Consider the following 25,716-nt stretch of genomic DNA (forward strand, 5'->3'; position numbering starts at 1 on the left):
GGAAATGTCAGGAACAACCAAAGATAAGGGCAAACTGGCCCACCACCATGCTGAGCAGTAGCTTAGAACAACAGACTGGGCGACAGACTCTGACAGGGCTAAAGGTCTTTTTCTTTTCTGAGACAGTCTTACATAGCTCCAAGCTAGCCTCAGCATCCTAGATGGTAATCTTAACTCCTGACTCCACTAGGATGGCATCCCTGGACCACATGCTTAGTGTGTGGTGCTAGGCCTTCAACCCAGGGCCTTGTGCAACACATTAGGCAAACACTAGCAACTGAGCCCCAGTTCCAGACACTATTGAATTATTATATTTTATTGTTTTTCTTTTTCTTTTCTTTTCTTTTTTTTTTTTTTTTTTGGTCTTTATTTGTTTGAGACAGGGTCTGTCTCTCTCTTTGGTTTTTTGAGACAGGGTTTCTCTCTGTATAGCCCTGGCTGTCATAGAACTTGTTCTCTAGTCCAGGCTGGCCTCGAACTCAGATTGTCTGCTTCTGCCTCCCAGTGCTGGGATTAAAAGTGTATGCCACCACACCCAGCAGGTTGTTGACTCTCAAGAAGTTAATGTTAGTTGTTTTGACTATTTAATGATAATGATAAAGCAACATTAAAAACTTGCCTCTTCCCTCCAAGTGTTCAGATGCTCTCACTTTGCTAAAATGATCCACTGATCCACTCCCTTTCATCCAATTTGTACAAAGACAGCTTCATCCAGATGCCTTAAGAACAGCGGTGGGCAGGGCTAGAGGTACACTGGAACCTGAGCCAGGAACATAACTCATGCATATCCTGGTAAGAAAGGGAGCTTGGTGGGCTGCAATAGTCATTTTGGCTAAGGGACTGAAAGATTAGATTCCCCTGATGTAAAATCAGGGATCTGGGCTTCAGGCTGGGCTGCCTGAATCATGAGAACAAATGATATTTAGGGGAGTTTGGTCAGTGGGTAGGAAGGGTCTCCTAGCTGGAGAGAACTGGAATCCTATGGGTTCAGTCCCAAGCTTTGTAGAGACAACAGTGACAACCCTCAGCCTATCCCCAGTTCACTGAAATTCCTGCTGCTCCTGTAAAGTACAAACAAAAGCATTGGGAGGTACCCACTGATGCCGTCTCCCTGACCTTCCCCATAACCCCAAAGTGTCCCTGGGCCACTAACGACTGCGATGACACTGACACTGGGTCTCTACAAGAGTCCTCAGATGGAGAGCCCAACTCCTGTCATCAGAAACTGACCGGCAAGTGCATACCCTTTGTGGGCTTGTTTCTCCACTTCCTTCTCTACACAGGATGTAAGATGTGTAAAGCTCTTGCTTAAAACACCACCAGGCAGGCAGACAGGGGCCTGGGTGGGCAGCCTCAGTCCCCTGGCTCTGAGGTGAAGTGATGGAGAGTTGGAGTGCTAAAGGTGGGATACTTCTCACCTTTATGATAGAGCCTGGATTGTTCCAAAATTTATTTCTGTGTGAGACGGAGTAGATTAACCCACATTCAGTGATGTGGACTCAGGGGAAGCTTGGAAGGCACTTTGGAGAGTCATCAATGCCATGGATAGTTCTGACTCTGTCCCTTGGGTAACCAGAAAACAGGCTTTCAGGTAGATGCCAGGGAAGCAGAAGACAGAAACAACAGACCTGCCTGTATCCTTGGCTAGCAGTCAGTTCACAGGCAGGTTCAAGGCCAAACCAGCGGACCTGAGCTGAAGAGGCTGCCAGGGCTAAGTTGTACAGCAACCCACACCAGAGGACACCTTCTGCTAACAATATGGACAATGAGCATCCACCTGGGAAGTGGTTCTAAGGTAGAAGGCATGGAGTGTCCCCTCCATCACTCACAGATGGTGATGCTTCCTAAAGCCACCCCCATCAAAAAGCCTTGGGAAGCAGTAAGCACCTGCACAGGTGTCCCACACCCTCAGACAATGCTGAGCAGAGCCTGGGGGTGTGGGCTCTAGCCAGGACTGTCTGAGCATATCAACATGGAGAGAAACAGAGATGGAGTTGTGTGGGAGGCGGGGAACGTGGACAGGAGGGAAGGAGTGCCCTGAGCTTGGAGACGGCCCCTGTGGCTCACACCTTGGCCGCAGTCCTTGAAAAGGCAGGAGTGGACAGGCATGGGGAGGTCCATGGCCACCCTCAACAGCTGCAGCTGCTAGGCTGGGGGGCTGGGGTATCCCCAAGGGCTGGGCCTTTTCCATTGCTGCCTACACTTGAGCTGGGTTCCAGGGACTCGTTCATCTTCTCACAGATGATGTCCACCAGGCGCTCAAACACCTGCTTCACATTCACGTTCTCCTTGGCACTGGCCTCAAAGAACTCAAAACCTGGATGGACAGAAAGAAGGTGGGGACAGTTGCGATGGTCATGTGAGTCCCAAGGAGCTGGACTTAAAAAGTAGAATTGTTCAAACCTGTATTCTGAGCTCATTTCTGCCTGACCCATGTGGGGGGGGGCAGGGTACATGTGTTTGGGTGTTTGCTTTTCAGCTGACATCACCATTTTTTCTCTGAAACAGGGTCTTTCAATGACTTAAATCTCATCAAGCAGCCTTGGGTTGGTAAGTATGCACTCTATGCCTGACTGTAGGATGATTCTAGGGTCCTTCCCAGCCTCATTCAACCCTTTTGAAGTCCTGAGGCAAATTTCACTTCTGTAGCAATGTTGAAATAGTTTACTGACTCAGCAATCTTCCTGCCTCAGCTGTCAGAGTGCAGTGATCACAGGCTTACCACCATGCCTAGCTAAGAATCTTCAGGAGACAGATGGCTCAGTGCTAAAGGGACTTGTTGCCAAGTTTGACTGATGATTTGAGTTCAATCCCTAGAACATACAAGATGGAAGGACAGACTGCCACAGGTGTCTGTGTGTGTGTGTGTGTGTGTGTACGCGCGCGTGCATGCACGTATGTGTACACAAATGCATGTGCTTGTGCCACACACACACCCGAAATAAATAATGGTGCTAGAGAGATAGGTCAACCATTAAGAGCACTGGTTGTTCCTCCAGAGGACCTGGGTTCAATTCCCAGAACCCACACAACAACTCACAACCATCTTTAACTCCAGCCCCAAGGGAGCTGGTGCCCTCTTCTGACCTCTGCAGGGACTAATGTGCTAATGGTGCACTAATACACATGCAGGCAGAGCACCATACACACTTTAAAAGAGAAGCCAGGCAGTGGGGGCACACACCATTAATCCTAGGATTCAGAAGGCAGAGGCAGGTGGATCTCTGAGTTCAAGGCCAGCCTGGTCTACGGAATGAGTTCCAGGACAGCCAGGGCTACACAGAGAAACCCTGTCTCTAAATCTGCCCCTGCTAAAAAATATAAAACTAAAAAGTGAAATTTAAAACAGTGTCCTGGGGCTATGGAGATGGCCCAGATGGAAAAGAATGAGGACCTGGGTTCAGATTCCCAGCACTCATTTTTTTTTTTTTTTTAAAGCCAGGTGTGGTAGAATAAGCTTGTAATCCCAGTGCTGGGGAGGTGGAGGTGCTGAAGCTTGCTGGCCAGCTAGCCTAGCCCAGTGGGAGACCCTGTCCCAGAGAAAGGGTGGATGTCCCCTGAAGATGACACTCATGTCTGCTGGCCTGCACATGCACATACAAATATAATCAAATTAGGGCACAGTACAAACCCATGATCCCTGCACTACAGAGGCCAAGCAGGAAGACCATTGACTTCAGAGCTTCAAAGTCAGAAAATTTAAAAATATAATGTGTGATCCACACAAGGCTCTGGGTTTGACCCCCGGCGCTGTTTTAAAGAGAGAGGCAAGCCTGACTGTGACTAGTTCAATCCCTAGAAAACACAGCAGAAAGAAAAAACCTACTCCTGGAATTGTCCTCTGACATCCACTTGTGCACTGTGGCACATACATAATTTTTAAAGGGACATTAAAAATTAAAAAGTGTTTTTATTTGTTTGTTTCTGTGTAGCCCTGGCTGTCCTGGACCTTGCTCTATAGATCAAGCTGGCTTTGAACTCACAGAGATCCACCTGCCTTTGTCTCCCAAGTGCTGGGATTAACGGCCTGCATCACCACCACCTGGCTGCGAAGCAAGTAACTTTTTTAGTATGAGGACTTTTGTTTTCGGTGTGTGTGTTAGCTAGACATGACGGTACACATTTGTAACCCTAGGACTCAGAAGTCGCAGAAGAACTGCTGAAAGGTCAAAGCCGGCATGGTGCAAAGTGAGGCTGTCCCTCAGCCCCCAACTCAGGGTGAGATCCACCTGGTTTCTAGCATTAAGTAATCCTGATTAGATACGTGCTTGATTTCCACTTTATACTCCTCTCTGCTACTAGATGGACCAGCCCAAGGCAGGTGCAGGCATGATTCTTCCTGCAGCTCCCAGTCCCTGATACAAAGCATATGTGAGGAAGACATTGGGCTATTTTTTGGGGGTGCAGGATTGGAAACCAGGGTGAGACAGGGGCTCTACCACTGAGCCATTCCCCTGACCCCTCATTGGGAGATTCTAGGCAGGGGCTCTATTGCTAAGCTACAGGCTCAGCCCTGAGTAAATGCTTAGAAGCCATGGGCTGAGTGACTCAATGGTGAATATGATGGGATGCACAAACTTAGCTCTTGGAGTTTGCTGAAATTCCTGCTACTCTACTGTCTTCTTGGGTAAATAATGATGTTTTATTATCAACATGTCAACTTCCCCCAACACATCTGAATTCTTTGTTTCTTTTGTTTGTTTGGGCTCTTCTCTCTCTCTCTCTCTCTCTCTTTATTGTTTTGTACTTTTGGGTGTTTGTTTTTGTTTTGTTTTTTAGATAGACTCTCACTATGTGGCCTTGCTATGTAGAACTTGCTATGCAGCCTAGGCCTTCTAAGTGTCTTTTTCTTTGGTTCTATCAGGGTTATCTTAGGATACATGTGTTGTGTGTGTGCAGGTATATGAGTATATGAGTACTCTGGAGGCAGAGGAGGACATCAGGGCCCTGCTTTCTCACACCCAACTTACTACCTTGAGACAGCATCTCTCACTGGACCTAAACTAGCCAGGCAGCCAGTAAGCCCCAGGAATCCTTGTCTCAGAGCCCCACAGTGCTGGGGTCATAGGCATGAAGGTGTGTGTGTGTGTGTGTGTGTGTGTGTGTGTGTCCATGTCTGGCCTTTTATGTGGGTGCTGGGGACCACAGCTCAGAGCCTCGTATTTGCACAAAACCATTCTTACTCACTTACCCACCAAGCCATCTCCCCAGCCCCAACACTGGGTATTCCCCCTCCCCACCAGATCCTCAGTTAACCACTGTAGAACTGGGACTCAAGGGTGAAGATGAGGGTTAGGAGCAAGGAGATGTGACCTGTGGCTCAGGTTGAACACTAACCAAGATCATCAGCGAGTCTCTGGCCATCCTCAGCAGGTACGACCCGTTCATCCTCCAAGTCACACTTGTTCCCCACAAGGATGACCTGGGCATTGTCCCAGGAATAGGTCTTGATCTGTGTAGCCCTGTGGAATTGTGGACATTGAGAGGGAGATTAAAGGTGGGGAGGGGGAGAACTAAGGCCTGTGGCATGTCAGTGGTTGGCCAGCACTCACCAGTCCTGAACAGCAGTGAAGGACTCCTGGTTGGCAATGTCATACATGAGTAGGAAGCCCATGGCTCCACGGTAGTAGGCTGTGGTGATGGTCCGGTAGCGCTCCTGGCCTGCCGTGTCCTAGGTAAATAGCAATGAGTCAATTAGGAGCCATCTGCTCCCTACCTGACTCTACAAGGCCCTGAAAGGGACACAGGTCTGCCCTTGTGGTCCAATCTGGGAAAAGAGTAGTGTTGCCTTCACAGGCCCCATTTGATGGGGAGGTATGGTCCTGCCCTCACACCCAATCTGGTTGGAGGAATACCAGTCTGCACTCATGGCCCAGTCTGATGAGGGAGGCATGACTGTGTCTTCACTGTCCATCCTCATGTGAGACATTACAGGCATGTATCACTAGGCCTGTTGTTGCCATCTGGAGAACTCTATTAACAGACTCAGCTTTACCCTGGATGGGCTCCAATGTGCAGGGCTGTCTCACATTTATGAGCTACTTTAACCTTTTTTCCAAGCGTCATTGTAACAGACACAGAGAAGAGCCTTCTGGGCCCTAGGCCACCACCATCTTGATCTGTTACCTGGTCTTCTTGTTGCCATGGTGATATCAACAGCTGGACTAGGGACAGGGTATAGCTCTGAATCTGGCATCCCCCATGGGACTCCCCAAGATGGTCCCCAACTTCTTCCTCACTAGTTACTCAGGGTCTGACTCTCCATTGACTGCCCCCTTAATTCTCTACAGGGCCACTCAACCCACCCAAATCTGCAGCTTGATCCTCTTGTCATGTCGGTAGACAGTCTTGACCTTGAAGTCGATGCCCACTGTGCTCACAAAGGCAGGGGTGAAGGAATCATCAGCATAGCGGAACAGGAAGGAGGTCTTGCCCACACTGCTATTCCCGATCAAGAGCAGTTTGAACATGTAGTCAAAGTTTTGGTCGGCTGCATCCCTTGGGCTGGCAGGGGGCTCACTAGCGGATGCCATCTTGGTGGAATCTGCTTCAAGGGGAGGCCTGGAATCCTGATGGGAAAGAGTGGAATCCTGCAAGGGGCAGGTACCAACAACTGAATGGTTCAGGAGTCAGTTCTCCCAACATGTGCATCTGGGATCCAACTCAGGTCATCAGGCTGGGCAGCAAGTGCCTTTGCCTGCAAAGCCACCCTCTAGCCCTAGTTTCTTTCTTCCTGTATTTTAGGAAACAAGGTCTCACTCTGGAGCCTAGTCTGGCCTCTAACTCCCAGTCCCCTGCCTCTACAGTCAAATGTATGGGGGGGGGGGGTGACAGGTATGTACCTCACCTTGGGCTGGAGTGCCAGGTGTTTGTGAGCTACCTGACCTGTGCTTTAGGAATCTAAGTCAGGTTCTCTGAAAGAGCAATACCTGCTCTAACGGGTGAGCCATCTCGTCTGTTAGTCCTCTTTCTTTTCTTCTTTTCTTTTTTTTAAAAAATTCTTTTAGAAAAGGTCTCATGTAGCTCAGGCTGACCTTAAACTCCCCATGTGGTGGATAATAACCTCAAACCTCTGCTCCCTGCCTCTGGAACTGGGATTACAGGTGTGGAGCCCTAAATGATCTTCCTAATGATTGTTTTATCCACAAACCTTGCTCAGTCCTTCTCTGCACCAGGTACTGGCCTCTGAAGGGACACAGCTGTGCATAAAACAGAAAAACACTCACCTTTTACGGAAGATGCAGTAAGAAGGCTGTGATTGCCATTTAACCTTTACACAAAGGTGAAACTGAGGGCTGGGGAGTTCTCCCTTCGGGTTTCAGCCCCAGCACCCTGTAAACCAGGTGTGATGTGCACACCTATAATTCTACCACCAGGGAGGTAGAAACAGGACAGTCTGCAGTTCAAGGTCATCCTGTGCTACCATTGGACATTTAATACCAAACTGTGCTACATAAGAACCTGTCTCAAAAAAAAAAAAAAAAAAAAAAAAAGGCAAAATTGAACCTTTATAGTAGAAGGTTCTGATCTCTTGCCTTGAGGTCAGACGTCAGGTAACGGGTGAAAACTCAGGGCGGCTGGTGGTGAGGAAGTTGTGAGGGCCATAGAGTGAACTTTGCCCAGTACAAGCAGCTGGTATGGCCAGGTGTGAAGGTGTGAGCTGGAGGGGGGGGACTGCCAACTAGACTCATGGCCCCCTCCATCAGGGACTGGGTATTGACTTAGCTGGTGCCTGTCATTGGAATACCTATCCTTTCCCCTTTAAGTTCACTTTAACCCTTTCCCTGCCCCCAAGGTAAGGAGATTTCTATAAATATAGCATAGTTTAAAGCCCCAATTAGGCTTCCAAGTGGGTAATTGCCATATTATTTGTCAAAGGGGACGGGCCTGGCTCCTTCTTGGCCAAAGCTGACTCACCCCTGCCATGGTCCACAGAGACAGGAATGAAAGTCATCAAATCCAAAGAATTATCCTAGCCACTCAGTGATCACAAACCCCACCAGCTCCCTATTGCTTGCTGTTTCTATCTGCCCACATTCCAGCATGCTGTTAAATCCGAATCTAGGGTGCCCTTCCAAGCTCAGTTTCCTCAGCTGTCTAAAGTCGCTCTCGGAAGCCCAAGCTAAAGTTTTTCTCAAAGGCTTTCGGTGTTTTCTGTTTCTCTGCCCCGTGCATTTCCAAAGAGAACCCTTTGGAAATGCCAACCCCACCCTGTGTTCCGGGAGAACGGGTTTGAGGAGGGACCGCAAGGCGTCCGCTTGGCAGGGCCTTCAGCCTGGCCCCCGCCCCATCGCGGCTCCTCTTCCGGGAGGACTAGGGGTCTCCGGTCCTCAAGGCTGGCATCGGAGCTGTCACTGCACTGCATGCACCAGCAGGTGCCTCCCCCTTCACCATATGGCGCCCTCGCTCGCCCCCGGCTGGGCTTCTCGCCCACCTCGCCACCGCCTCTCGCGAAGCCAGTGGGGCACGGGGAACCTAAAAGAGCCAGCAGCGCCGCTTAGGGCGTGTGACCCGCCTCGCGCGGACCCCAGCCCAACCCTGTCATAGCGCACGCGCGAACCGGCGGGCGGGCTGGCGCACTCGCTCTGGGCCTCACCTCGGGTCACGCCTCGCACACCAGGATCCGCCCACGAAGTCGCTGCAGCCCGCACACGGCTGCGACCCCCGCCCCGCAGCCACCGCCGCCAGCACTGACACCCGGATCCCGCGCCGGCTCCGCCCAGGTGGAGGGGGCGAGGCTGCAGTAAGAGTAGGAGCGATGCGGGGGTGGGGCCTGTAGGGGCGGGGCTGTCGTGAGAGTTGGCGTCCGGAGGTGGGCGTGGTCTGGTGGGCGGGGAATCCGCAAAAGGAGCTGGGAGATAGGCGTGGCCTGTCGGGGACAGGGACACAGCCAGAGTCCTAAACCGAGCGGGTGAAGCCTTGCAGGCGGAGAGGAGCCTGACAGGTGTGGGGCCGCCTTAAGAGGCGCCCAGTGTGGGCGGGGAATTTTGGGAGTGGGCCTGGTAGTAAAGTGTCCACGGCGGCAGTCGATCCACAGACAAGCAAGAAATGGGCGGGGCATAAACGTGGAGGGGCTTTCCCCGAAGACTTGAGTCAGAGCCAATCAGATGAGAGCACGCGGTTGGCTGGCCCAAGAGGGGTGGGGTGGGGGCTAGATTGCGAGGGTCCTGACAGGAGCAGGGAAGGGCCTTAAGGCCTTAAGGGCCTAGAAACATACATCTCCTTTCCCCTAAATGCAAGTAGAAAATGTCTTTATGCACTCTGGGTAAGAGGAAAACCTCAACAGCTGGGTTCTAGCCCCACCTCCACTTTCTAGGACATATTTAACCTCTCCGAACCTCAGTTTTCCCATCTGTCAAGTGTGTAGCCATGTCTTTGTTTTTATTTATTTAATTTTGGGGATATGGTTCAGTGTTTAAAAGCACTTGTTCTTGCAGAGGACCTGGGTTTGAGTCTCAGCACTCAAATGGTGGCTCGCAACCATTCCATTTCCAGGGCACATGACCCTGCATCCTTCTTATTCGTATGGCAACAAGAACCAAGTGGACAGACATACTTGTAAGCAAAACACTCATGTAAAATTAAATTTTAAATTAAATTTTTTTTCAGACAAAGTCTCATTTAGTTCATTTGCCTGAAACTCATTATGTAGTCAAGAATAAATAATAAACTGACCCTCCTGCCTCCACCTCTCAAGGTCTGGGATTGGAGGTGTGCAAAAAACATGTGTAATTTAGGTGGTTCTGGAAAGGAGCCTAAGCCTTCGTGAATACTAAGCAAGCACTCTTCACCATCCCCCATTTTCTTTTCAGCGCTGGGAGTGAAGGAGCAGGGCTTAAGGAATGTCAGGCACACTCGGGTCCCACATTGCTCTAAGGGGTGCTGGATTACTCTGTTAATACTCTCCAGGGCTCCTGTACTTAAAACACATTTTTGAAATGAGAAAACTAAGGATCAAAGAAAGGCAGATATTTCTCTGAGGTCACACAGCAAGGTCTGGAATTCAAAATAATATAGAGAGGCCATCAAAATGGATGAGTGGCTAAGGGCACTTGCCACTAGGATGACTCAAGGGTTCCAGGGACCTATAGCATAGAAGGAAAACCAGTTCCCACAAGTTGTTCTCTGACTTCCACATACATAACACACATTTAATAAATACATATAAAAAAAAAGAAAAGAAATTCAGGCATGGTGGCTTACCTGTAATCCCAGCATTTGGGAGGCGGAGGAAGGTAAAGCGTTGGGAGTTGAAGTTCATATTCAGGTGTATAAGTTTAAAGCCAGGCTAGGCTATAGAAGACCCTGTGTCAAAAGTGTGTGTATATGTAGGTGAGATGGTGTGCATGTATAACTAGTACTTGGGAAGCTGGGGCAAGACTGCCATAAATTTAGGGCTAGTCTGAGCCACATAGTAAGTTTCAAGTCAGATTGACTACATAGTGAGAACCTGTCTCAAAACAAAAATATACAGACTGATGTGCCTCACACATGTAATCTTAGCACATGAGAAGCTGAGGCAGTTGTCATGAGTTTCAGGCCAACCTGGACCACACATAGACACATGCACACACACACACACACACACACACACAGAGAGAGAGAGAGAGAGAGGGAGGGAGGGAGAGGAAAGAGAGGAGAGAGGGAAGAAGAGAGGGAGAGAGAAGAGAGAGGGAAGAGAGAGGGAGAAAGGGAGAGGGAGCGAGAGAGGGGGGAACTTGAACTTCTCTGCTCACACAGAACTTAAGGGAACAGCTGTCTCCAAAGCTCCAATGCATATGAATTGAGGTGGGTGCATTAGCTAGAACTGAGTTACTCTCAGAAACAAGCAGCCCCCAAAGTCTCCAGGGTACCACTCGCCCAGATTCACATCTCAGGATTGATGAAACAAGTTCTTTCCTGTCTTGTAAACACATGCCACTTCTGCTCACGTCTCATCAGCCAAAATAAGTCACAATGCCAGTTACAATGTCAGTAGGATGTGAAATACGATTGTGCCTGAGAGCTGGTAACCTGCTTGTCACTGCAATAACACACAGTAAGGCCAGGTATACAGCAGGTAATAACTGGTCATTATTAGGGAAGCATCACGCTACAGGAATGGAAACTTAAGACTCTGAGTGCTAGACACACACACACACACACACACACACACACACACACACACCACACCTGGTTTCTCTCAGGGTGGAAAAATGACCACAGCCATCCCCAAAGAAGCATTTATTGGGACACAGGGCCCACATTAGAGGCTCTGGAGCCCCAAAGCAAGGCCAGCAAGGCAGAGCCCATTGCTCAGCAGGCAGCCCAGGTTGCAGAGAGAAGACAGGCCATGGTAGTAGAAGAATTTCTGGCGGAGAGCATTGTACTTGGGGTCCTTCTCCCGCAGCTGGCGGTAGGGGTCAGGGCCCTGGTGGCTGCCTGGCACCTCTGTCCCCAGGCCTTGATCTTTCTCCACAGTCTGCAGAGCCCACATGACAGCCGTGGTACGGGCCTCTAGCCAATGTGCGTTGATGGTGGACAGTGCGAGGCTCAAGAACAGCAGAGCAAGCTGAGGGCAGTGATGGGGAGGCAAGGTGAGGGGCTGAGAGGATAGAGGGACCCAAGAGAGGGGATGCCTACATCCTCATAGCCTAGAGAGTTCCTGCACCCAGACTGGGAACCCTGAAGTAGCAATCCCTAGGAAAGAACCTATGGCTTTTTCTCTTATGTTCCCTGGGCCCAGGGCACAGTCTGCTCGCCTGCTGTTCCTTGAACACCAAAACCTCTTGTTCAAAACAAAACGTGTTCTTTGCAGTGCATAGGATGGATCTTCAAGCCTTAGTCACAAGGTAAGTGTTCTGCCTATGAGCTCTTTCATTTGTGCGCATATGTGGTATGTATACTTGTTCATGTCTATGCACATATGTTTGCAGATGCACATGTGTGTTTCTGTGGAGGCCAGAGCTTGCCTTTGTGCTTTTCCATTTTTGGGGGGATGGGGGTGTGGTTTCTTACCCCATCCATCCTGGAACTCACTCTGTAGACCAGGCTGTCCTTGACCTCAGAGATCTGCCTCCCTGTGCTAGGATTAAAGGCCTGTGTCACCACCACTTAGCCCCTTTTCTTAAAAAACAAAACAAAACAATCTATTGCATTTACGTGTGTGTGTGTGTGTGTGTGTGTGTGTGTGTGTGTGTGTGTGTAATAACATGCCTTGGTGTTTATGTGCAGACTGGTGTCACTTCTCTCCTTCCTTCTTGTAGATCCTTAGGGACCCAACTCAGATTGCCACAGGATTGGTAGTAAAGGCATTTGCTGCTAAACCATCCACTTTGGTTTTTGAGATGGTGTCTCTTGTTGATCCTGGAACTCCCTCATTCAGCTGGACTGACTGGTTGGCCAATAAGCTTCATGGCCTGTCTCCACCCGATTCCCACCACCTCCCTATGTCGGGTGACTCCTCTGTTTGGTGTGTGAATGGATGCTGAAGATTCAAACTCAGGTCCCCATGTTTGTGGAGGAAGCACTTTTCTGCCCAAGTTATCCCCCAGCCTCTGCTCTTTTCACTTTGAGGCAAGGTCTCACTAAGTTGCCTGGGCTGGAGTGGAACTCACTCTGTAGCCAGGGCTGGCCTTGAACTTGTGCAATCTCCCTGGCTCATCCTCCCCCATCCTGGGGTGATGAGTGTGTGTATGAGTGTGTGGTGTGTGTACCACCACACCAGACTGAGAGATGACTCTTGATACACCTAGCAAGTCTCAACCTGCCCACATCTGAAAACTTCAAGAGCAGAGGCTTGGAAAAATGAGGAAATCTGAACTGCAAGAATTGTCTCTTACATTGTGGCTGAGGGAATGTGTAGATGGGAGTGGGGAAACCCAAATTCCCAGTCTGGCTAGTTTTTGCACAATGAACTCAGGTCAGAACCTCAGCTCAGCTGAGTCACTCCAGTTTGGCAGGAGGCCCAGCTATTGGACAGAGAGGAAATAGGAGCCAATGGGGAAGATAAGGCTGTATACAGAGAGGGCTGCCAGGGGGTAGCTATGCAGGCTTGTATGTACTGTTCAGGGACACCCAGTGACCAGCTTTGTCTTTACCAGAAATAAGAGGCAATTCATTTCCCCTTTTAAAATAATGTCACTTGAGCTAGTTGTAGTGATACAAACCAGGATATCCTGAAAAGTAGAAACAGGAGAATCACAATTTTGAGGCCAGCCTGGGCTACACCTTTGGGAATGTAGAGATGGCAATTAAAAGAGCATACTGCTCTTGCAGAGGACAGAATTCAGTTCCCAACACCTACTTTGAGAAGCTCATAGCTGTCTATAATTACAGTTCTAAGGGAATTTGTCACCTCTGGTCTCTGAGGGTACCTACACATACATGCACATACCTACACACAGACAATAAACAAATGAAAAACAGTAAAAGCTGGGCAGTGGTAATGTACACTTTTAATCCTAGCACTCAGGAGGCAGAGGCAGGTGGATTTCTGAGTTCAAGGCCAGCCTGGTATACAGAGTGAGTTCCAGGACAGCCAGGGCTACACAGAGAAACCCTGTTTAAAAAAAGAACAAAAGAAAAAGAAAATAATAATAATAATAGAAAAATGTTTCCACTGGAGGGTTGGTGATGTCTGAGTTGGTAGGCTGTCTGTGTGTGGTAGAACATGCCTGTGATTTCAGGAGGCAGGAGGACCAGAAGTTCAAACTCATCTTCCACATACTGAGTTCAAAGCCCTGTCTCGGAATAACAACACCACTACCCATATAGGACAAGACAATGCACCTATAGAGCGCATGCCTAGCATGTGCAAGGCTCTGGGTTTCATCCCCAGCACTGTGAAAAATAACATCAAATAAGGGGCTGGGAAGATGGAATCAGCAGTGTTTGCCACACAAGCATGAAGACCTGAGTTCAATCCCACAACACCCATGTTAAAAAGACAGGCACAGTGGCTCATGTCTGTAATCTCAGTGCTGGGGAGACAGAGATAGAAGGATCCCTGGAGATTGCTTGTCTAACCAAATTAGTGAGCTTCAGGTTCAATGAGAGACCCTGTCTCAAATAACAAAAGCCAGGTGGAGTGGTGAGCGCCTTTAATTCCAGCACTCAGGGGGAGAGGCAGGCAGATCTCTGTGAGCTTGAGGCCAGCCTGGTCTGTAGAGTAAGTTCCACTATAACAGGGGTCACACAATGAGACCCTGTCTCAAAAGAACAAAAATAAGGTAGAAAGAGGAAGACAAAACATGGGCCCCCCTGGTCTCTACACAATTGTGCACATGAATGTACACACACACAAAATAAATAAAATGAAGGCTTCCTAAGTGCTCACTGGAGTCTTGAGGACAAATCTGCAGACAATGGTGGCCCTCAAACCCTCATACCTGACTGGCCTCCCAGAGTGAGAGGTGGATCCAGGCTCGCTGCGGAGCCAAGATGCAGAGGTTGATGAGGGCACAGCCCAAGGAGATTTGGAAGTAGACAGGGAAGAGCTTGCTCTGCACTAGGCCGAAGGTATGCCGAGGAAGGCTCCGGAAGAGCAGGAAGCCTGGGGTTGGAGGGCCACAAACACACATCAGGACACTTCCAGGTCCCCCTCCCATTCAGCTCCCACCCTAAATAACAGATTGGAGGTCCCTACCTGAGGCAAAGGTCACCCACATCTGCATGCCCCAGGCACCAGACAAGACCAGCAAGTGGACCACTTTAATCAGGGTTCCTGGATCCTCACTTTCCTCCATCCTGTGGCCCTGGGAAGGAGGTACCAGTGACGCAGCTTAACCTTCAACCTTTGCTCCCTATCTTTGAGACCTGGCAGAGAATGTTTAGGGCCAGCCTCATGCTGGTACAAGAGATCAGGGAAAACAGTCTGGAAATGGCAATGTGAACACCCAAAGCAGTCCCTGGACAGCCTCAGCCCAGCCAACTCATCTGAGCTCACTCTCGGGGCTGGAATTGTAGCTTTCACATGGAAGACTGGGTTGGTGTTGGCCTCACGCTCCCTTCCCAACATTTGCAGAAAAAGTGTGCATGTGAGTGTGTGTGTGTGTGTGTGTGTGTGTGTGTGTGTGTAATGATAAACAAAGCAATCTCAGCCCAGTGTGGAAGCTCACACTTGTAAATCCCAACACTTGGGAGACTGACACAGGGGACTGCCACTGCTCCATTCCAAAAAGCATTTAAAAACATAGAGGCTGGCCTGATGACTCACACTTGTAATCCCAACATATGGGTGATGCAGGAAAATCACTGCATTTGAGGACAGCATCAGATATGGTGAGACTATCTTAAAACAAACAAATAGCTTAGGCTTCAGCTGGGAAAGTGACTCAGCTGGCAGAGCGCTGGCCTCCAGTGCAGGAAGCCCTGTGTTCCAGCTCCAGCTCTGTATAAGACAAGCATTGGCTCTTTTCTGTCATTCCAGCACCGAAGAAGTATAGACAGGATCAGGAGCTGGAGGCCAATCTGAGATACATGAGACTTTGTCTCAAAAACAAACGAAATTCTTGAACAAAAGATCTCAGGCTTTCTCTAGACCCCAATATCAACTTCTCCTTATAGAATCCCAAAAGCTTGAGTCCCAGCAGCTCAAGTTCGCATCCCTAGGTCTTCAGGGATCACCCTGGCTCTGAAGACAACCAAGAGCCCTCATCCAGAAAACCAAGATATCATAGAAGCATCCCAAAGCAGCCCCAGAACCTTTACATGACCCCACCGTTGGAGCACCCGAAGTCAGGGGTGGGAACAACGAACCGGGGCAGCTCCTGTACAGTTCTGGTTCTCCAGCCACCTCCCGGATTTTCTTCCGCACCACAGGCCTTGCTCCACCTCCCAGCCAGCCAGAAGCCAGTAAGATTGCACATCTGACACCTCTGGACTCGCCCACTTAGGGATTGCCCAGTCGGCTTTCGGAATCATCCTGCCATCCCGCCTCTCCAAACTTCATCCAGTCACACCGAAGATGCTCAGGCGCCAATTAAGTTCTGCGCCTGACCCTAGTGGGCGGGCGGGGCTTAAATGCAGACCACGCCCTTCTCTGTGACTCCACCTGCGGCCTCCCTGCGTTTTACAGCGATGGTGTCCCCATGGGATCAAAACTTCAGCGTCATAGCTGGGGACTGGCTTCGTGGTCCCTGATGGGAGAGCATGAACAGGTGGTATGTGGTAGGTGGGGGATGTAAGAGGGGATTGGGAGACTGGCGGGGTGTAAGATTGGCAGGTCAGGAGCGGGGCTAATACCAGTGATCACGCCCCCTCGCTCGAAGAATTCTCTGGAGAAGAGGACGTCGGAAGAATCAATTGAGGTGGGGGTAGGGCAGGCATGGTTGGAGATCTGCCTTCGTTGAAGTTCTGAAATGCCTCTTTCCTTTCCCCCTCTAACTCTTCTGGGGCATGTGTGGTCCTCAGGTGACATTCTAGAACAGATTTTTTTTTTTTTTTTTTTTTTTTTTTTAACCAAGCAGTGGACCAAATGTGTTATCAGGACAGCCCAGTAAAGTGGATATAATAATTGTATGACAATTTTTTTTCTTTCCCTAGACAGATTCTCACTGTGAAACCCTGCCTGGATGAAACTAGCTTTGTAGGCCAGGTTGTCTTGAAACCCAAGGGTCCCTGAGTGCTGGGATTGAAAGGGTGAACCACCACATCTGGTCCTATGTGGTTTTGCTGCTGTTGTTTCAGATTTTAAATCTTGTTTTATGTGTTAACATTTGCTTGCGTGTGTGTCTGTGCACTACTTTTGTATCTGGAGCTTGTAGAACTTAAAGGAGAGCATCAAATCCTCTGATCTTCTGGGACTGGAGTTACAGAAGGTTGGGGGTCACTATGTGGGTGCTGGCAATTGAACCTGGGAACTGGAAGAACAGCTACTAAACCAATTCTCAAGCCCTCTGTGTGTGTGTGTGTGTGTGTGTGTGTGTGTGTGTGTGTGTGTGTGTCAGGATCTTTCTATGTAGCCCTGATTGACCTGAAACTCACTATGTAGACCAGGCTGGCCTTGAACCCACACAGATCTACCTGCCTTTGCTTCCCAAGTGCCAGGATTAACGGCCTGTGATTACTTTCTTTCTTTTTATTAATTTATTTTTTCCCTAGCGATCACATTTTCTCTTCCCTCCTCTCCTCCCAGTCCCCCCCTACTTTGTTTCTTTGTACATGAGGTGTGTAAGTATGCACATGTCATGGCACTCATGCAGAGATCAGAGGTCCAGTTTATGGAGTTGGTTCTCTCTTTCCACTTTTAAGTTGGTTCCTGGGGATCCAATTCATGTTGTCAGGCTTGGCAGCGAGTCCTTTACTCCGTCTTCTCACCAGCCCTTCGAGGCCTTAATGTCTTTGTGTGGGGTGTCTGTGTTCTCACAAACCAACCTTACCTCTATGATTGGATTTACCTTTCATCTGACTTCCACTTCTGCCAACCCTGAGAAGTTTCTGTGCTGAAACATCTCTGAGGGGAGACTCTAAAGGGGTTAAGAGGCCAGGGCTGAGGCTCAGTTGGTAGAGTACTTGCCTAACATGCAGCTGGGTTCCATCCCCAGCACTGTATAAACTGTATGTAGTGACACATACCTGTCATCCTAGCTCTAGGGAGGTAGAAGCTGGAGGGTCATCCTAGGCTACATAATGAGATGGAGGCCAGCCTGGGTTACATGAGACTCTGTCTCAAAAACAATAAATAATTAAAATGAAAGGCCTGGGAGTTAGAGACTTGTCTCAGAGCCCCTCCCATCCCCATGTCTACAGCGACCCTCTTTTGGCCGGCCTACCCCGGGACCCTGATTTCAGTGTATCCCATCTCTGCTCGCCTCCTTCACTCTCCATCACATCTTGGCCTGCCAACAGGAAGAGGGGCAAGTACCGGTTTTCCTGGAGGGCCTGGCAGACAGCCAGAGAGCTGGCAGGGGCTGATAACTTCAAGCTTTCTATGACTTGTCCCTGAAGGAAACCTTTTCCCACTAGGGTCCTCCTCAGACAGGGCTTTGGACTGTATGACTCGCTGGTCCAGGACCTTGGAGCCAGAGATCGTGAACGCTGCTTCAGAACAAGCATCAAGGACTGTGGCCTGGAGGCCAGAGTGGGACTCAACGCCTCAGCCTCATGAGGGAACCTCCTATTCCAACTCAGACCTGCACAAGGAACATTATAATGACCAGGACCTTGTGAAGAGGAACCACAGCACAACCAAGGTCACCTGTCCCCCCAGCCTCCATTAACCTAGAAATGCACAGTATGAACCACTGTGGAGCATAGGGAAGGGGCTGCACGCAGTTTCAGCACCTAGAACAGCACCCCTGGAGGGAGGAAAAAGGAATTGAAGGAAATCTGTTTGTGTATCTTGTTTTTTAGACTGTTTCTTGTAGCCCAAGCCAACCCTGAACTTGCTCTGTAGCCAAAGCTGGATTTGAACTCCTATTTCTTCTGCATCCATATCCAGAATGCTAGGATTATAGGACGGAGACAATATGTCTGACTTTCATATTTTGAAGGTTTTGAAGGGGTGTGTGTGTGTGTATGTTCACTTGATTGCAATTCCCTTTAAGTCTGGAAGAGGTTATCAGGTCCCTGGCGCTGAACTTCAGGTAGTTGTAAGCCTTCCAATCTGGCTACTTGGGTCTTCTTCAAAAGCATATACTCTTTAAACAAAACTAACCAACCAAACAAAAAACATTGTGTAGCCCTTTGCTGGTCTAGAACTTACTGGGTAGAGCAGACTAGCCTTAAGCTCACAGAGATCCACCTGTCTCTGCCTCCTAAGCACTGGGTTTAAAGGCATGTGCTACAATGTCTCACCCATATTTTAAATTCTCTCTCTCTCTCTCTCTCTCTCTCTCTCTCTCCGTCTCTCTCCCTCTCCCTCTGTGTGTGTGTGGTGTTTCTTAGTTTTTTATCTACATGGTTTCTGATTGTGTGTGTGAGACTCACACTTGTGTCTAAAATTGTGTGCATGTGGCTGATTGTGTTTAACATCAGCTTGTGGTGGTATGTCAAGTCCTGATGGTGTTCTCTATGGACATTGCTGTCATTAATGTCTTGTGCTCTTAAGGAGAAAGGTCAAACCAGGGACAGCCTGGCATCTGCTTTCTGTCAAGTTCAACCCAGGGGCCATAGACATATGAGATGAGACATACAAGTACATTTCTGAACATGTGCAGATGATGATCTTGGGGATAGGGACAGTGGATGAATGCCCCTAGACACAGTTTGGCCTGAATTCCTGGTTAGGGTTAACCAGAACTCAAGAGAACTACTCTTGTCCTTCCCTCCAACCTGCATCAAGGTAAGCTACCTGGGAATACATCACCATTCTCCTCTTCTCCTCTTTCCCAGAAGTCCCTGGAGCCCGGCTCTTCGAAAGTAAAAGGTGAACATACTCTCCCTAATGAGACTGGAGGGCAGGCACTTGGGTTTCTAGCCCCTATTAATTTTTCCTTTATTTTTATTTACTTCCTGTATTTGAGGGTATATGTGCCAGTGTGTGTACCAAGGCACACATTTGAAGGTCAGAGGACAATTTACCAGAGTTGGTTCTCTCCTATGCTGTGGGGCCATGGGTTCAAACTCAGGTCATCTGTCTTGGTGGCAAGTACCTTCACCCACAGAGCCATCTTGCAGGCCCCTTACTCACACTTTCTTCTCCAGTATCAAGGCTCAGGGAGGTCCCCTGCTCTATACATGCCCCCTCCCTCCTCTGACCCCTCATCTCTGCCCTGATCTTACCTCAGCCATGGCTCCCCCTTGCCACTGCCCACAGTTAAGGACACCATGCTAATCCCTGACTCTCAGAAGCTCTTGAGATGTGAACTAGAGTCCCTCAAGACCCAGTTGCAAGCTCAGACAAAGGTGAGCCCCTCTACCTCCTCTGCATCCCTGTTCTCCTCCTCCACACTCCAGGGCCTCACATCCTGCTCTTGTTCCTCAGGCTTTCGAATTCCTGAACCACTCTGTGACCTTGCTGGAGAAGGAGAGCTGCCTACAGCAGATCAAAATCCAGCAGCTTGAAGGTAAGAATTAGATGGAAATCAAGGTCTGAGTAAGTTTGAAATGAGTAAAAGTAAGTTCTAGGTCACAGTCAGACAGAGTCAGGGAAAGCTGAAGTCAAGACTGGCTCAGGCAGGCCCACATCTGGTTCCCACCTTTCTGGACTTGGCTGAGCACTTGCATAGGATGCATGAAGTCCTGGATTCCACCTCCATCATGGAATAAAACTGCCCCGACCCTCAGGGCAGTCAATGACAAACCAGGGAACAGCCAGAAGAAAATGGGGGGCAAGGGAGATAAAGAATGGACAGCAAGACAGTATTCTGATCAAGGTGACAAATTTTATCTTCTCAGGGGAGGCTTATATAGGACCGTGGGCAGGATGTGTGTGTATGTGGGGGGGGGGGGTTGCACATAACCAGGGCATGTGCACTGGCACGTAGGCAGAGTGAGAAGGTCAGTAGAAGGAATGCCCTAAGTTGTTTAGCTGACCTGTATTGGCTGTTAATTGCAGCAGGAGAGATAGCCCTGAGCTATATTCTTTGACTGGCTGTGAAACCGAAAGCCTGTACCTTGGATGTTCTGCTGAACATCCTGTTTATTTCTTAAGAGGCAGTGATTTTCTATCTCAGAGACCTGAGGTTGTGAGGATGGTGATGGTCCCCAACATAAAACAGGTCCAGGTGGTGCATGCCTGTGATCCCAGCACTCAGGAGATAGAAGCAGGAGGGTTAGGAATTCACAGTTATCATCATCTAATTAGTCAAAGTCAGCCTTCGATAGAGATCTGTCTGGGAAACAAAAGTAAACTGAGCCCAGGGGCTGAGAGATGGCTTGTCAGTTAAGAGCACTAGCTGCTTTTGCAGAAGACCCAGGGTGTGTTCCCAGTGTCATATGGTGGCTCATAACCCTCTGTAATATCAATTCCAGGGGATAAGACATACTCTTCTGGCCTCCATGGGCACCAAGTAAAACACCTCTGAAACATAAACCACATAAAATAGAAATACACAATCTTAGAAAGTAAAGAAGTTCCAGGGCTGGGAAGATGGCTCTGTTACTAAAATGCTTGCCATGGAGGATGAGGACCTGAGTTCATATCCAGATTTCAAGTTAAAAAAAAGAAGAAGAAGAAGAAGCTGGTCTTAGTGGGGCACACTTGCAATCCCAGTTCTGTGGAGGTGGAGATAGGAGGAATCCTGGGGCTCCCTGGCCAGCCAGGCTACCCAATCTTTGAGCTCCAGGTACAGTGAGAGACCCAATCTCAAAAGATAAGGTGGAGAAGAATTGAGGACGGCACCCAGTTTTGACCTGGGACCTTCCTTCCTCCACCCACATCCACATGTCTGTGTACCTGTACACACACCTGTGAAAACGTGAACATGTACATACATGTGCTGCCACACACAAAAATAAAGTCAAGGCTCTCCCACCCTCTCTACAGAAGTGCTGAGCCCCACAAGCCGCCAAGGAGAGAAGGAAGGCCGTAAGTGGGATGCAGACCAGAGTCAGCAGGAACTTTATGGGGCCCTGGCCCAAGGCCTGCAGGGATTGCAGAAGACACTGAGGGACAGTGAGGAGCTCCAACAAGCCCGTACTACTCGCTGCCTGCAGCTATTGGCCCAGGAGATCCGGGACAGGTGGGTGTGGACAGGAGGTGGAAGTTGCAAGAAAGCAGGCCACCATTGAGGGAACTTAATGGATCAGAGAGTGGAATTCCGGCTTGGGGACACGACCGGGGAACAGGACAGGTTGTTCCAGAGGACAATGGTGGCAAGGGAGAGGGTGTTGAGTCTAAGGGACCTAGGTGAGGGAGACAGCAAGCTGGAGATGGGTTGGGGAAGGAGGTAGGGCATCAGAAGACTGAGGGAGGTGGAGAGGCTGGAGAGTGGAAATCAGGAGAGAACAAGGCTGGGAAGATCCAGGTAGGAAGGAGAAAGTAGAATGGGAGGTGAGAGCTTGAACCCCAGGACTGTGGGCGGAGCCTGGGGCTGGGTGGAGCCTCGAACTGCGGGCAGCTTCTCAGGCTGTTGGAGAGGCCTCAGGTGGTGTGGGTGGAGCCTGATACCCTGGAAGGAGCTAGGGCAGTGGGAGGAGCCTGTTGCTGTAAGTGGGCTGGGCAGATGGGGGTGTGGGCGGCCTGGGAAATGGGCTGGGAATGTGGGTCTAGGCTCCTTTCTGCCCTCAGCAAGAAGTTTCTGTGGGAGGAACTGGAGCTGGTGAGGGAAGAAGTGACTTTCGTCTATCAGAAGCTCCGTGAGTGTCTGAAAGCCCGCGTCCTTGAAGGAGTGGGGCTCCTCTGTTTCCTCTGTCCACTGAGCGCTGTCCCCAACAGAGGCCCAGGAGGATGAGATCTCAGAGAACCTCTTGAATATCCAGAAGATGCAGAAAACACAGGTGAAATGCCGGAAGGTAAGCGGAGAAAATGAGGGCCTGCAAGACGTGAGGCAGATGGGAGGAGGCAGAATTCAAATCCCAGCTCTGCCATTTAGTGTTATGTTATTATGGGTAAATCACTTTCTTTCCAGGCCTCGATTTGACTCTCCATATAATGTGTGTAATAGCTGCGATCCCCACATCAGAAAGTTGTGTTTGTTGAGGGTTCCATGCTCTCGATACAGCCGAGAATAAACGTGCTACATCTTGATCACCTTTCCTTTTTGGTCATCACTTCTTGTGTGTCTAATTGCTGGCTCTCCCAACCCCCTCCTGAACCTCAGGTTCTGACCAAGATGAAGCAGCAAGCTTATGAGCCATCTTCATGGCCAGAGGCTGAAGAGGTACCAGCAGAAGGCAGTAGCTGCTGGAAGGATGACTTACAGAGGGAGCTGAGTGATATATGGTGAGGCCAGCCTCCAATCTGACCTCTGACCCCAGCCTTCCTCTAACCTGCCCCTCCCCCACATGCTGCATCTGGAACAGAACCTGTTCTAGTCCTACCTACTTTTCCTAGGAATCACACTCTTCACGGCCTCCCTTGCCCTAGCTCCAATTCTGGGGTACCCTGGATACCCCAGTGTCTCTTGGGGCCCGTCTCTCTGTCTCCCCACAGGTCTGCTGTCCACCGTCTGCAGAGCTCCATCGACTGTCTTGCCTTGTCTGTGGGCACCAGGCCCAGGGCCTCCAGTCTCAGGGGTGAGGGGTTGAGAGTAATGGGGATGTGGTGGGGAGGTCATTTCCTTCAGAGGCCTTCTGAGGGTCACATTGGCTTGGGTCTTGTTCCAAGGCTACATTGGGTAGTTTTGACTGGTTGAGATTTTGAAGGCCTATAATCCCAGAAATTGTGGGGTAGGTGAACACAGAGGACCTCAAGCTCAAGGCCAGCCTGACCACAAAGACCATTTCATGCAGGACATGGTTGGGGTCACATTTAGGATTTGTGAGATTTTTGTTTTAATCTCTTGGTATTTTTAAATAGAGTCTCACATAGTGCAGACTAAGTTAAACTCTCTATGTAGCCAAGGATAACCTTGAACTTCTGATCCTCCTGTTTCTAGCTCCTCAGGGATTACAGATATATGCCACTATTCCTGCTCTATGGGATTTTTAAAAAGATGATATTTTATTATCGGGGTTGGTGGCACACACCCTTAATCCCAGCACTTGGGAGGCAGAGGCAGGCGAATCTCTGTGAATTTGAGACCAGCCTGGTCCACAAGAGCTAGTTCCAGGACAGGCTCCAAAGCCTGTCTCGGAAAAAAAAAAAAAAAAAAAAACAAACAAAAAAAGTATTTTATTTTATTTACATGTGTGTGGGTGGGTACTACTTTGGGTCACACAAGGGATGTGGGTGTCTGGATCATGAATTTGTGTAGTTTCATCTCAAGGAAGGCAGAGTCCATATTCTGAAGTTGCTAGAGGGTCATATTCAGGGTCTGAAGAGCCAGGATGGCATGTCTTTCCCACAGGCCACAAGGGACACCAGTGCCTGAGTTCTCAGTACCCCTCCTGGGACTCCGATTCTGACTGGGAGACACCTGTCAGCAAGAGTGGATCCTACCCTCCTGGTACAGACCCTCCTCCGCCCCTCTCCATTCCTTACCATCTGGCCCCCTTGTGATTCCCAAAGCCTTGAGGCTGGCACTCTGTCTGAGCATCTGGTCCTTGTCTGGCAACCCTGAGTTCTCCTGGTTAAAGCCAGACCATGACCTACCTTCTCTCCCTATAGCTTGAGCAGCTGGGACTGCTTGCCCTGAAGACCCCTCCAGAGAGAAAATAAACTAGCTGAGACCTTCCTCCATCCTGGACTTTTGCATCTGCTGGTTCAAGAATATGGGGTCTTCCCCATGCCACCCCCCAGCTAACTCCTTGGTGTCTCATAGGATGCAGAGACTAGGGTACTTCTGAGGATGTGTGGGTCTAGTTAGGACAGTGAGACAAAATTTAGGGTGTGTCAGTTGGGCATGTAATGCACCATTTGGAAGGTAGATGGGCATAGGCTTATCTGTTCAAAGTTAATGCAGAGTGTATGAGACCAGCCTGGGCTAGAAGAGACTTTGTCTCAAAAACACCGAAGTGAAAAGCCAAATGGCTCAGTGGGTAAGGCACTTGACACCAAGTCTGGAGGCCTGAGTTTGATCCCAGGGACCCTTATAATGGTAGGAGAAACCCAACTTATGCAAGTTGTCCTCCAATCTCTAAATGCACACAAAACATGGCACACACCTCAATAAATATATGTAATTTAAAAACACAAAATCAGGACAGCACTTGCTTAGCATACAGGAAGCCTTGAGTTCCAACCCCAACACCATACAAACCAGATGTGGTGGAATAGGCCTAAAATTCCCGCACTAAAGGAGGCCAGCCTTGACTGCAAAGAGAACTGGAGACCAGCTTGGGGGCATGAGACACACAAAAATGGACCTGGTTATCCAGATAGTCTTTTGGGATGCCCAAATGGGGAGAGGAGTGGCATAGAGTGTCCTTTGAAGAGGCTGAGCTCTTTCCTCAGCCTACCCCACCCATCTCTATCCAATCATTGCCTACTTCATTGAGTTATGCAAATAAGTGTTGTATAGCTCCTCCCTAACACTCTAAACATCTTTCCACCCATAATGTCATGCAAATAAACTAATGTCCCCGCCCAACTGGCTACACGACGCTGTGGCCCAGCCCTCATGAGTTATGCAAATGAACATCCCGTTTCTCCGCCCCACTGGGTTATGCAAATAAGACTCTCTGTGGTCCCGCCCCTGCCTCAGCAACGGAGTCTGCGCGGAGCTGCAATCACGGCTGTCCAGACTTCTCTGTCTCCGCATCCGCCTGCCTGACCAGCGATCTCTGTGACTGTCCTGCGGTGCCGGGACCGTCTAGACGGAGAGGTGGCCTAGACAGGGTGAGGGAGGAGCGTGGGCGCCTCTTCTTCTCAACCCGGGGGCTGCCCGGCCCGGGCACGCAGGTCCAGACCGGGGACGTGGGTCCTTCCAATACGTTCCCTGCGAGTCCATTTTGGGGGGAGGGTAGCTGGGGGAGGGGAGGCGGAGATTTCGGGCTTTGGATGGGGTTGGGGGAGGGGGATCTGGAGAGGGGCCCCAGGGGCCTCTGTAGCCAGGTCACACTGCTGCGAGGGTGGTTGTGGGTGAATGATGGTGTGGCTACCCCGTGTTGGTGTGTGGTTGTGTAACTGGTTGTGTGGCTCTCTGGCTGTGATGGGTTCGGGTGTGTCCGCTGATTGTGTGTGTGTGTGTGTGAGAGAGAGAGAGAGGGAGAGAGTCATCAAGTGAACTGGGTTCCTTAGGGTATCTGTGT

The 25,716-nt window shown here is 49.7% G+C and overlaps 3 protein-coding genes across 5 annotated transcripts; 1 reads left to right on the forward strand and 2 right to left on the reverse strand.

The window, feature by feature from the left end:
* Positions 1-370: 370 nt before the first annotated feature.
* Rab3d (RAB3D, member RAS oncogene family) lies at positions 371-8,770 on the reverse strand. Of its 2 annotated transcripts, none has more exons than XM_051196835.1 (5): positions 8,597-8,770; positions 6,306-6,569; positions 5,553-5,671; positions 5,338-5,462; positions 371-2,317 (listed from the first exon to the last, which is right to left on the reverse strand). In XM_051196835.1, exons 2-5 carry the CDS (start codon positions 6,531-6,533, stop codon positions 2,130-2,132), a joined length of 660 nt encoding a protein of 219 aa, XP_051052792.1. In that variant the 5' UTR covers positions 6,534-6,569; positions 8,597-8,770; the 3' UTR covers positions 371-2,129. The 2 variants fall into 2 exon arrangements, with proteins under 2 accessions (XP_051052792.1, XP_051052791.1); XM_051196834.1 differs by having other exon boundaries at positions 6,306-6,590.
* A 2,437-nt stretch (positions 8,771-11,207) lies between these two features.
* On the reverse strand, positions 11,208-15,956 carry Tmem205 (transmembrane protein 205). The gene is given in 6 exon segments (XM_051197022.1): positions 11,208-11,551; positions 14,370-14,533; positions 14,627-14,735; positions 15,739-15,825; positions 15,828-15,898; positions 15,901-15,956. Coding segments are annotated over 6 exon segments (768 nt in total). The 5' UTR covers positions 15,932-15,956; the 3' UTR covers positions 11,208-11,245.
* Positions 15,957-16,003: 47 nt separating this feature from the next.
* Ccdc159 (coiled-coil domain containing 159) lies at positions 16,004-24,205 on the forward strand. Of its 2 annotated transcripts, XM_051196974.1 has the most exons (12): positions 16,038-16,142; positions 17,731-17,837; positions 17,959-18,173; positions 19,315-19,348; positions 19,739-19,827; positions 19,907-19,988; positions 21,410-21,605; positions 22,154-22,221; positions 22,301-22,377; positions 22,686-22,807; positions 23,018-23,100; positions 23,874-24,205. In XM_051196974.1, exons 1-12 carry the CDS (start codon positions 16,132-16,134, stop codon positions 24,023-24,025), a joined length of 1,236 nt encoding a protein of 411 aa, XP_051052931.1. In that variant the 5' UTR covers positions 16,038-16,131; the 3' UTR covers positions 24,026-24,205. The 2 variants fall into 2 exon arrangements, with proteins under 2 accessions (XP_051052930.1, XP_051052931.1); XM_051196973.1 differs by lacking the exons at positions 17,731-17,837; positions 17,959-18,173 and having other exon boundaries at positions 16,004-16,142.
* The last annotated feature ends 1,511 nt before the right edge of the window (positions 24,206-25,716 follow it).

Source organism: Phodopus roborovskii, unplaced genomic scaffold, assembly GCF_943737965.1.
Source record: "Phodopus roborovskii unplaced genomic scaffold, PHOROB, whole genome shotgun sequence".
NCBI lineage: Eukaryota > Metazoa > Chordata > Mammalia > Rodentia > Cricetidae > Phodopus > Phodopus roborovskii.

Bases quoted from the DNA above. Each gene is read 5' to 3' on its own strand.
- Rab3d (XM_051196835.1), bottom strand. From the start codon at position 6,533: ATGGCATCCGCTAGTGAGCCCCCTGCCAGCCCAAGGGATGCAGCCGAC. The intron at 5,672-6,305 runs GTGGGTTGAGTG...CTATTTACCTAG, and splicing joins GGATCAAGCTGCAGATTTGG to GACACGGCAGGCCAGGAGCG. The intron at 5,463-5,552 runs GTGAGTGCTGGC...ACAATTCCACAG, and splicing joins TTCACTGCTGTTCAGGACTG to GGCTACACAGATCAAGACCT.
- Ccdc159 (XM_051196974.1), top strand. The intron at 22,378-22,685 runs GTAAGCGGAGAA...CCTGAACCTCAG, and splicing joins CACAGGTGAAATGCCGGAAG to GTTCTGACCAAGATGAAGCA. The intron at 23,101-23,873 runs GTGAGGGGTTGA...TCTTTCCCACAG, and splicing joins CAGGGCCTCCAGTCTCAGGG to GCCACAAGGGACACCAGTGC.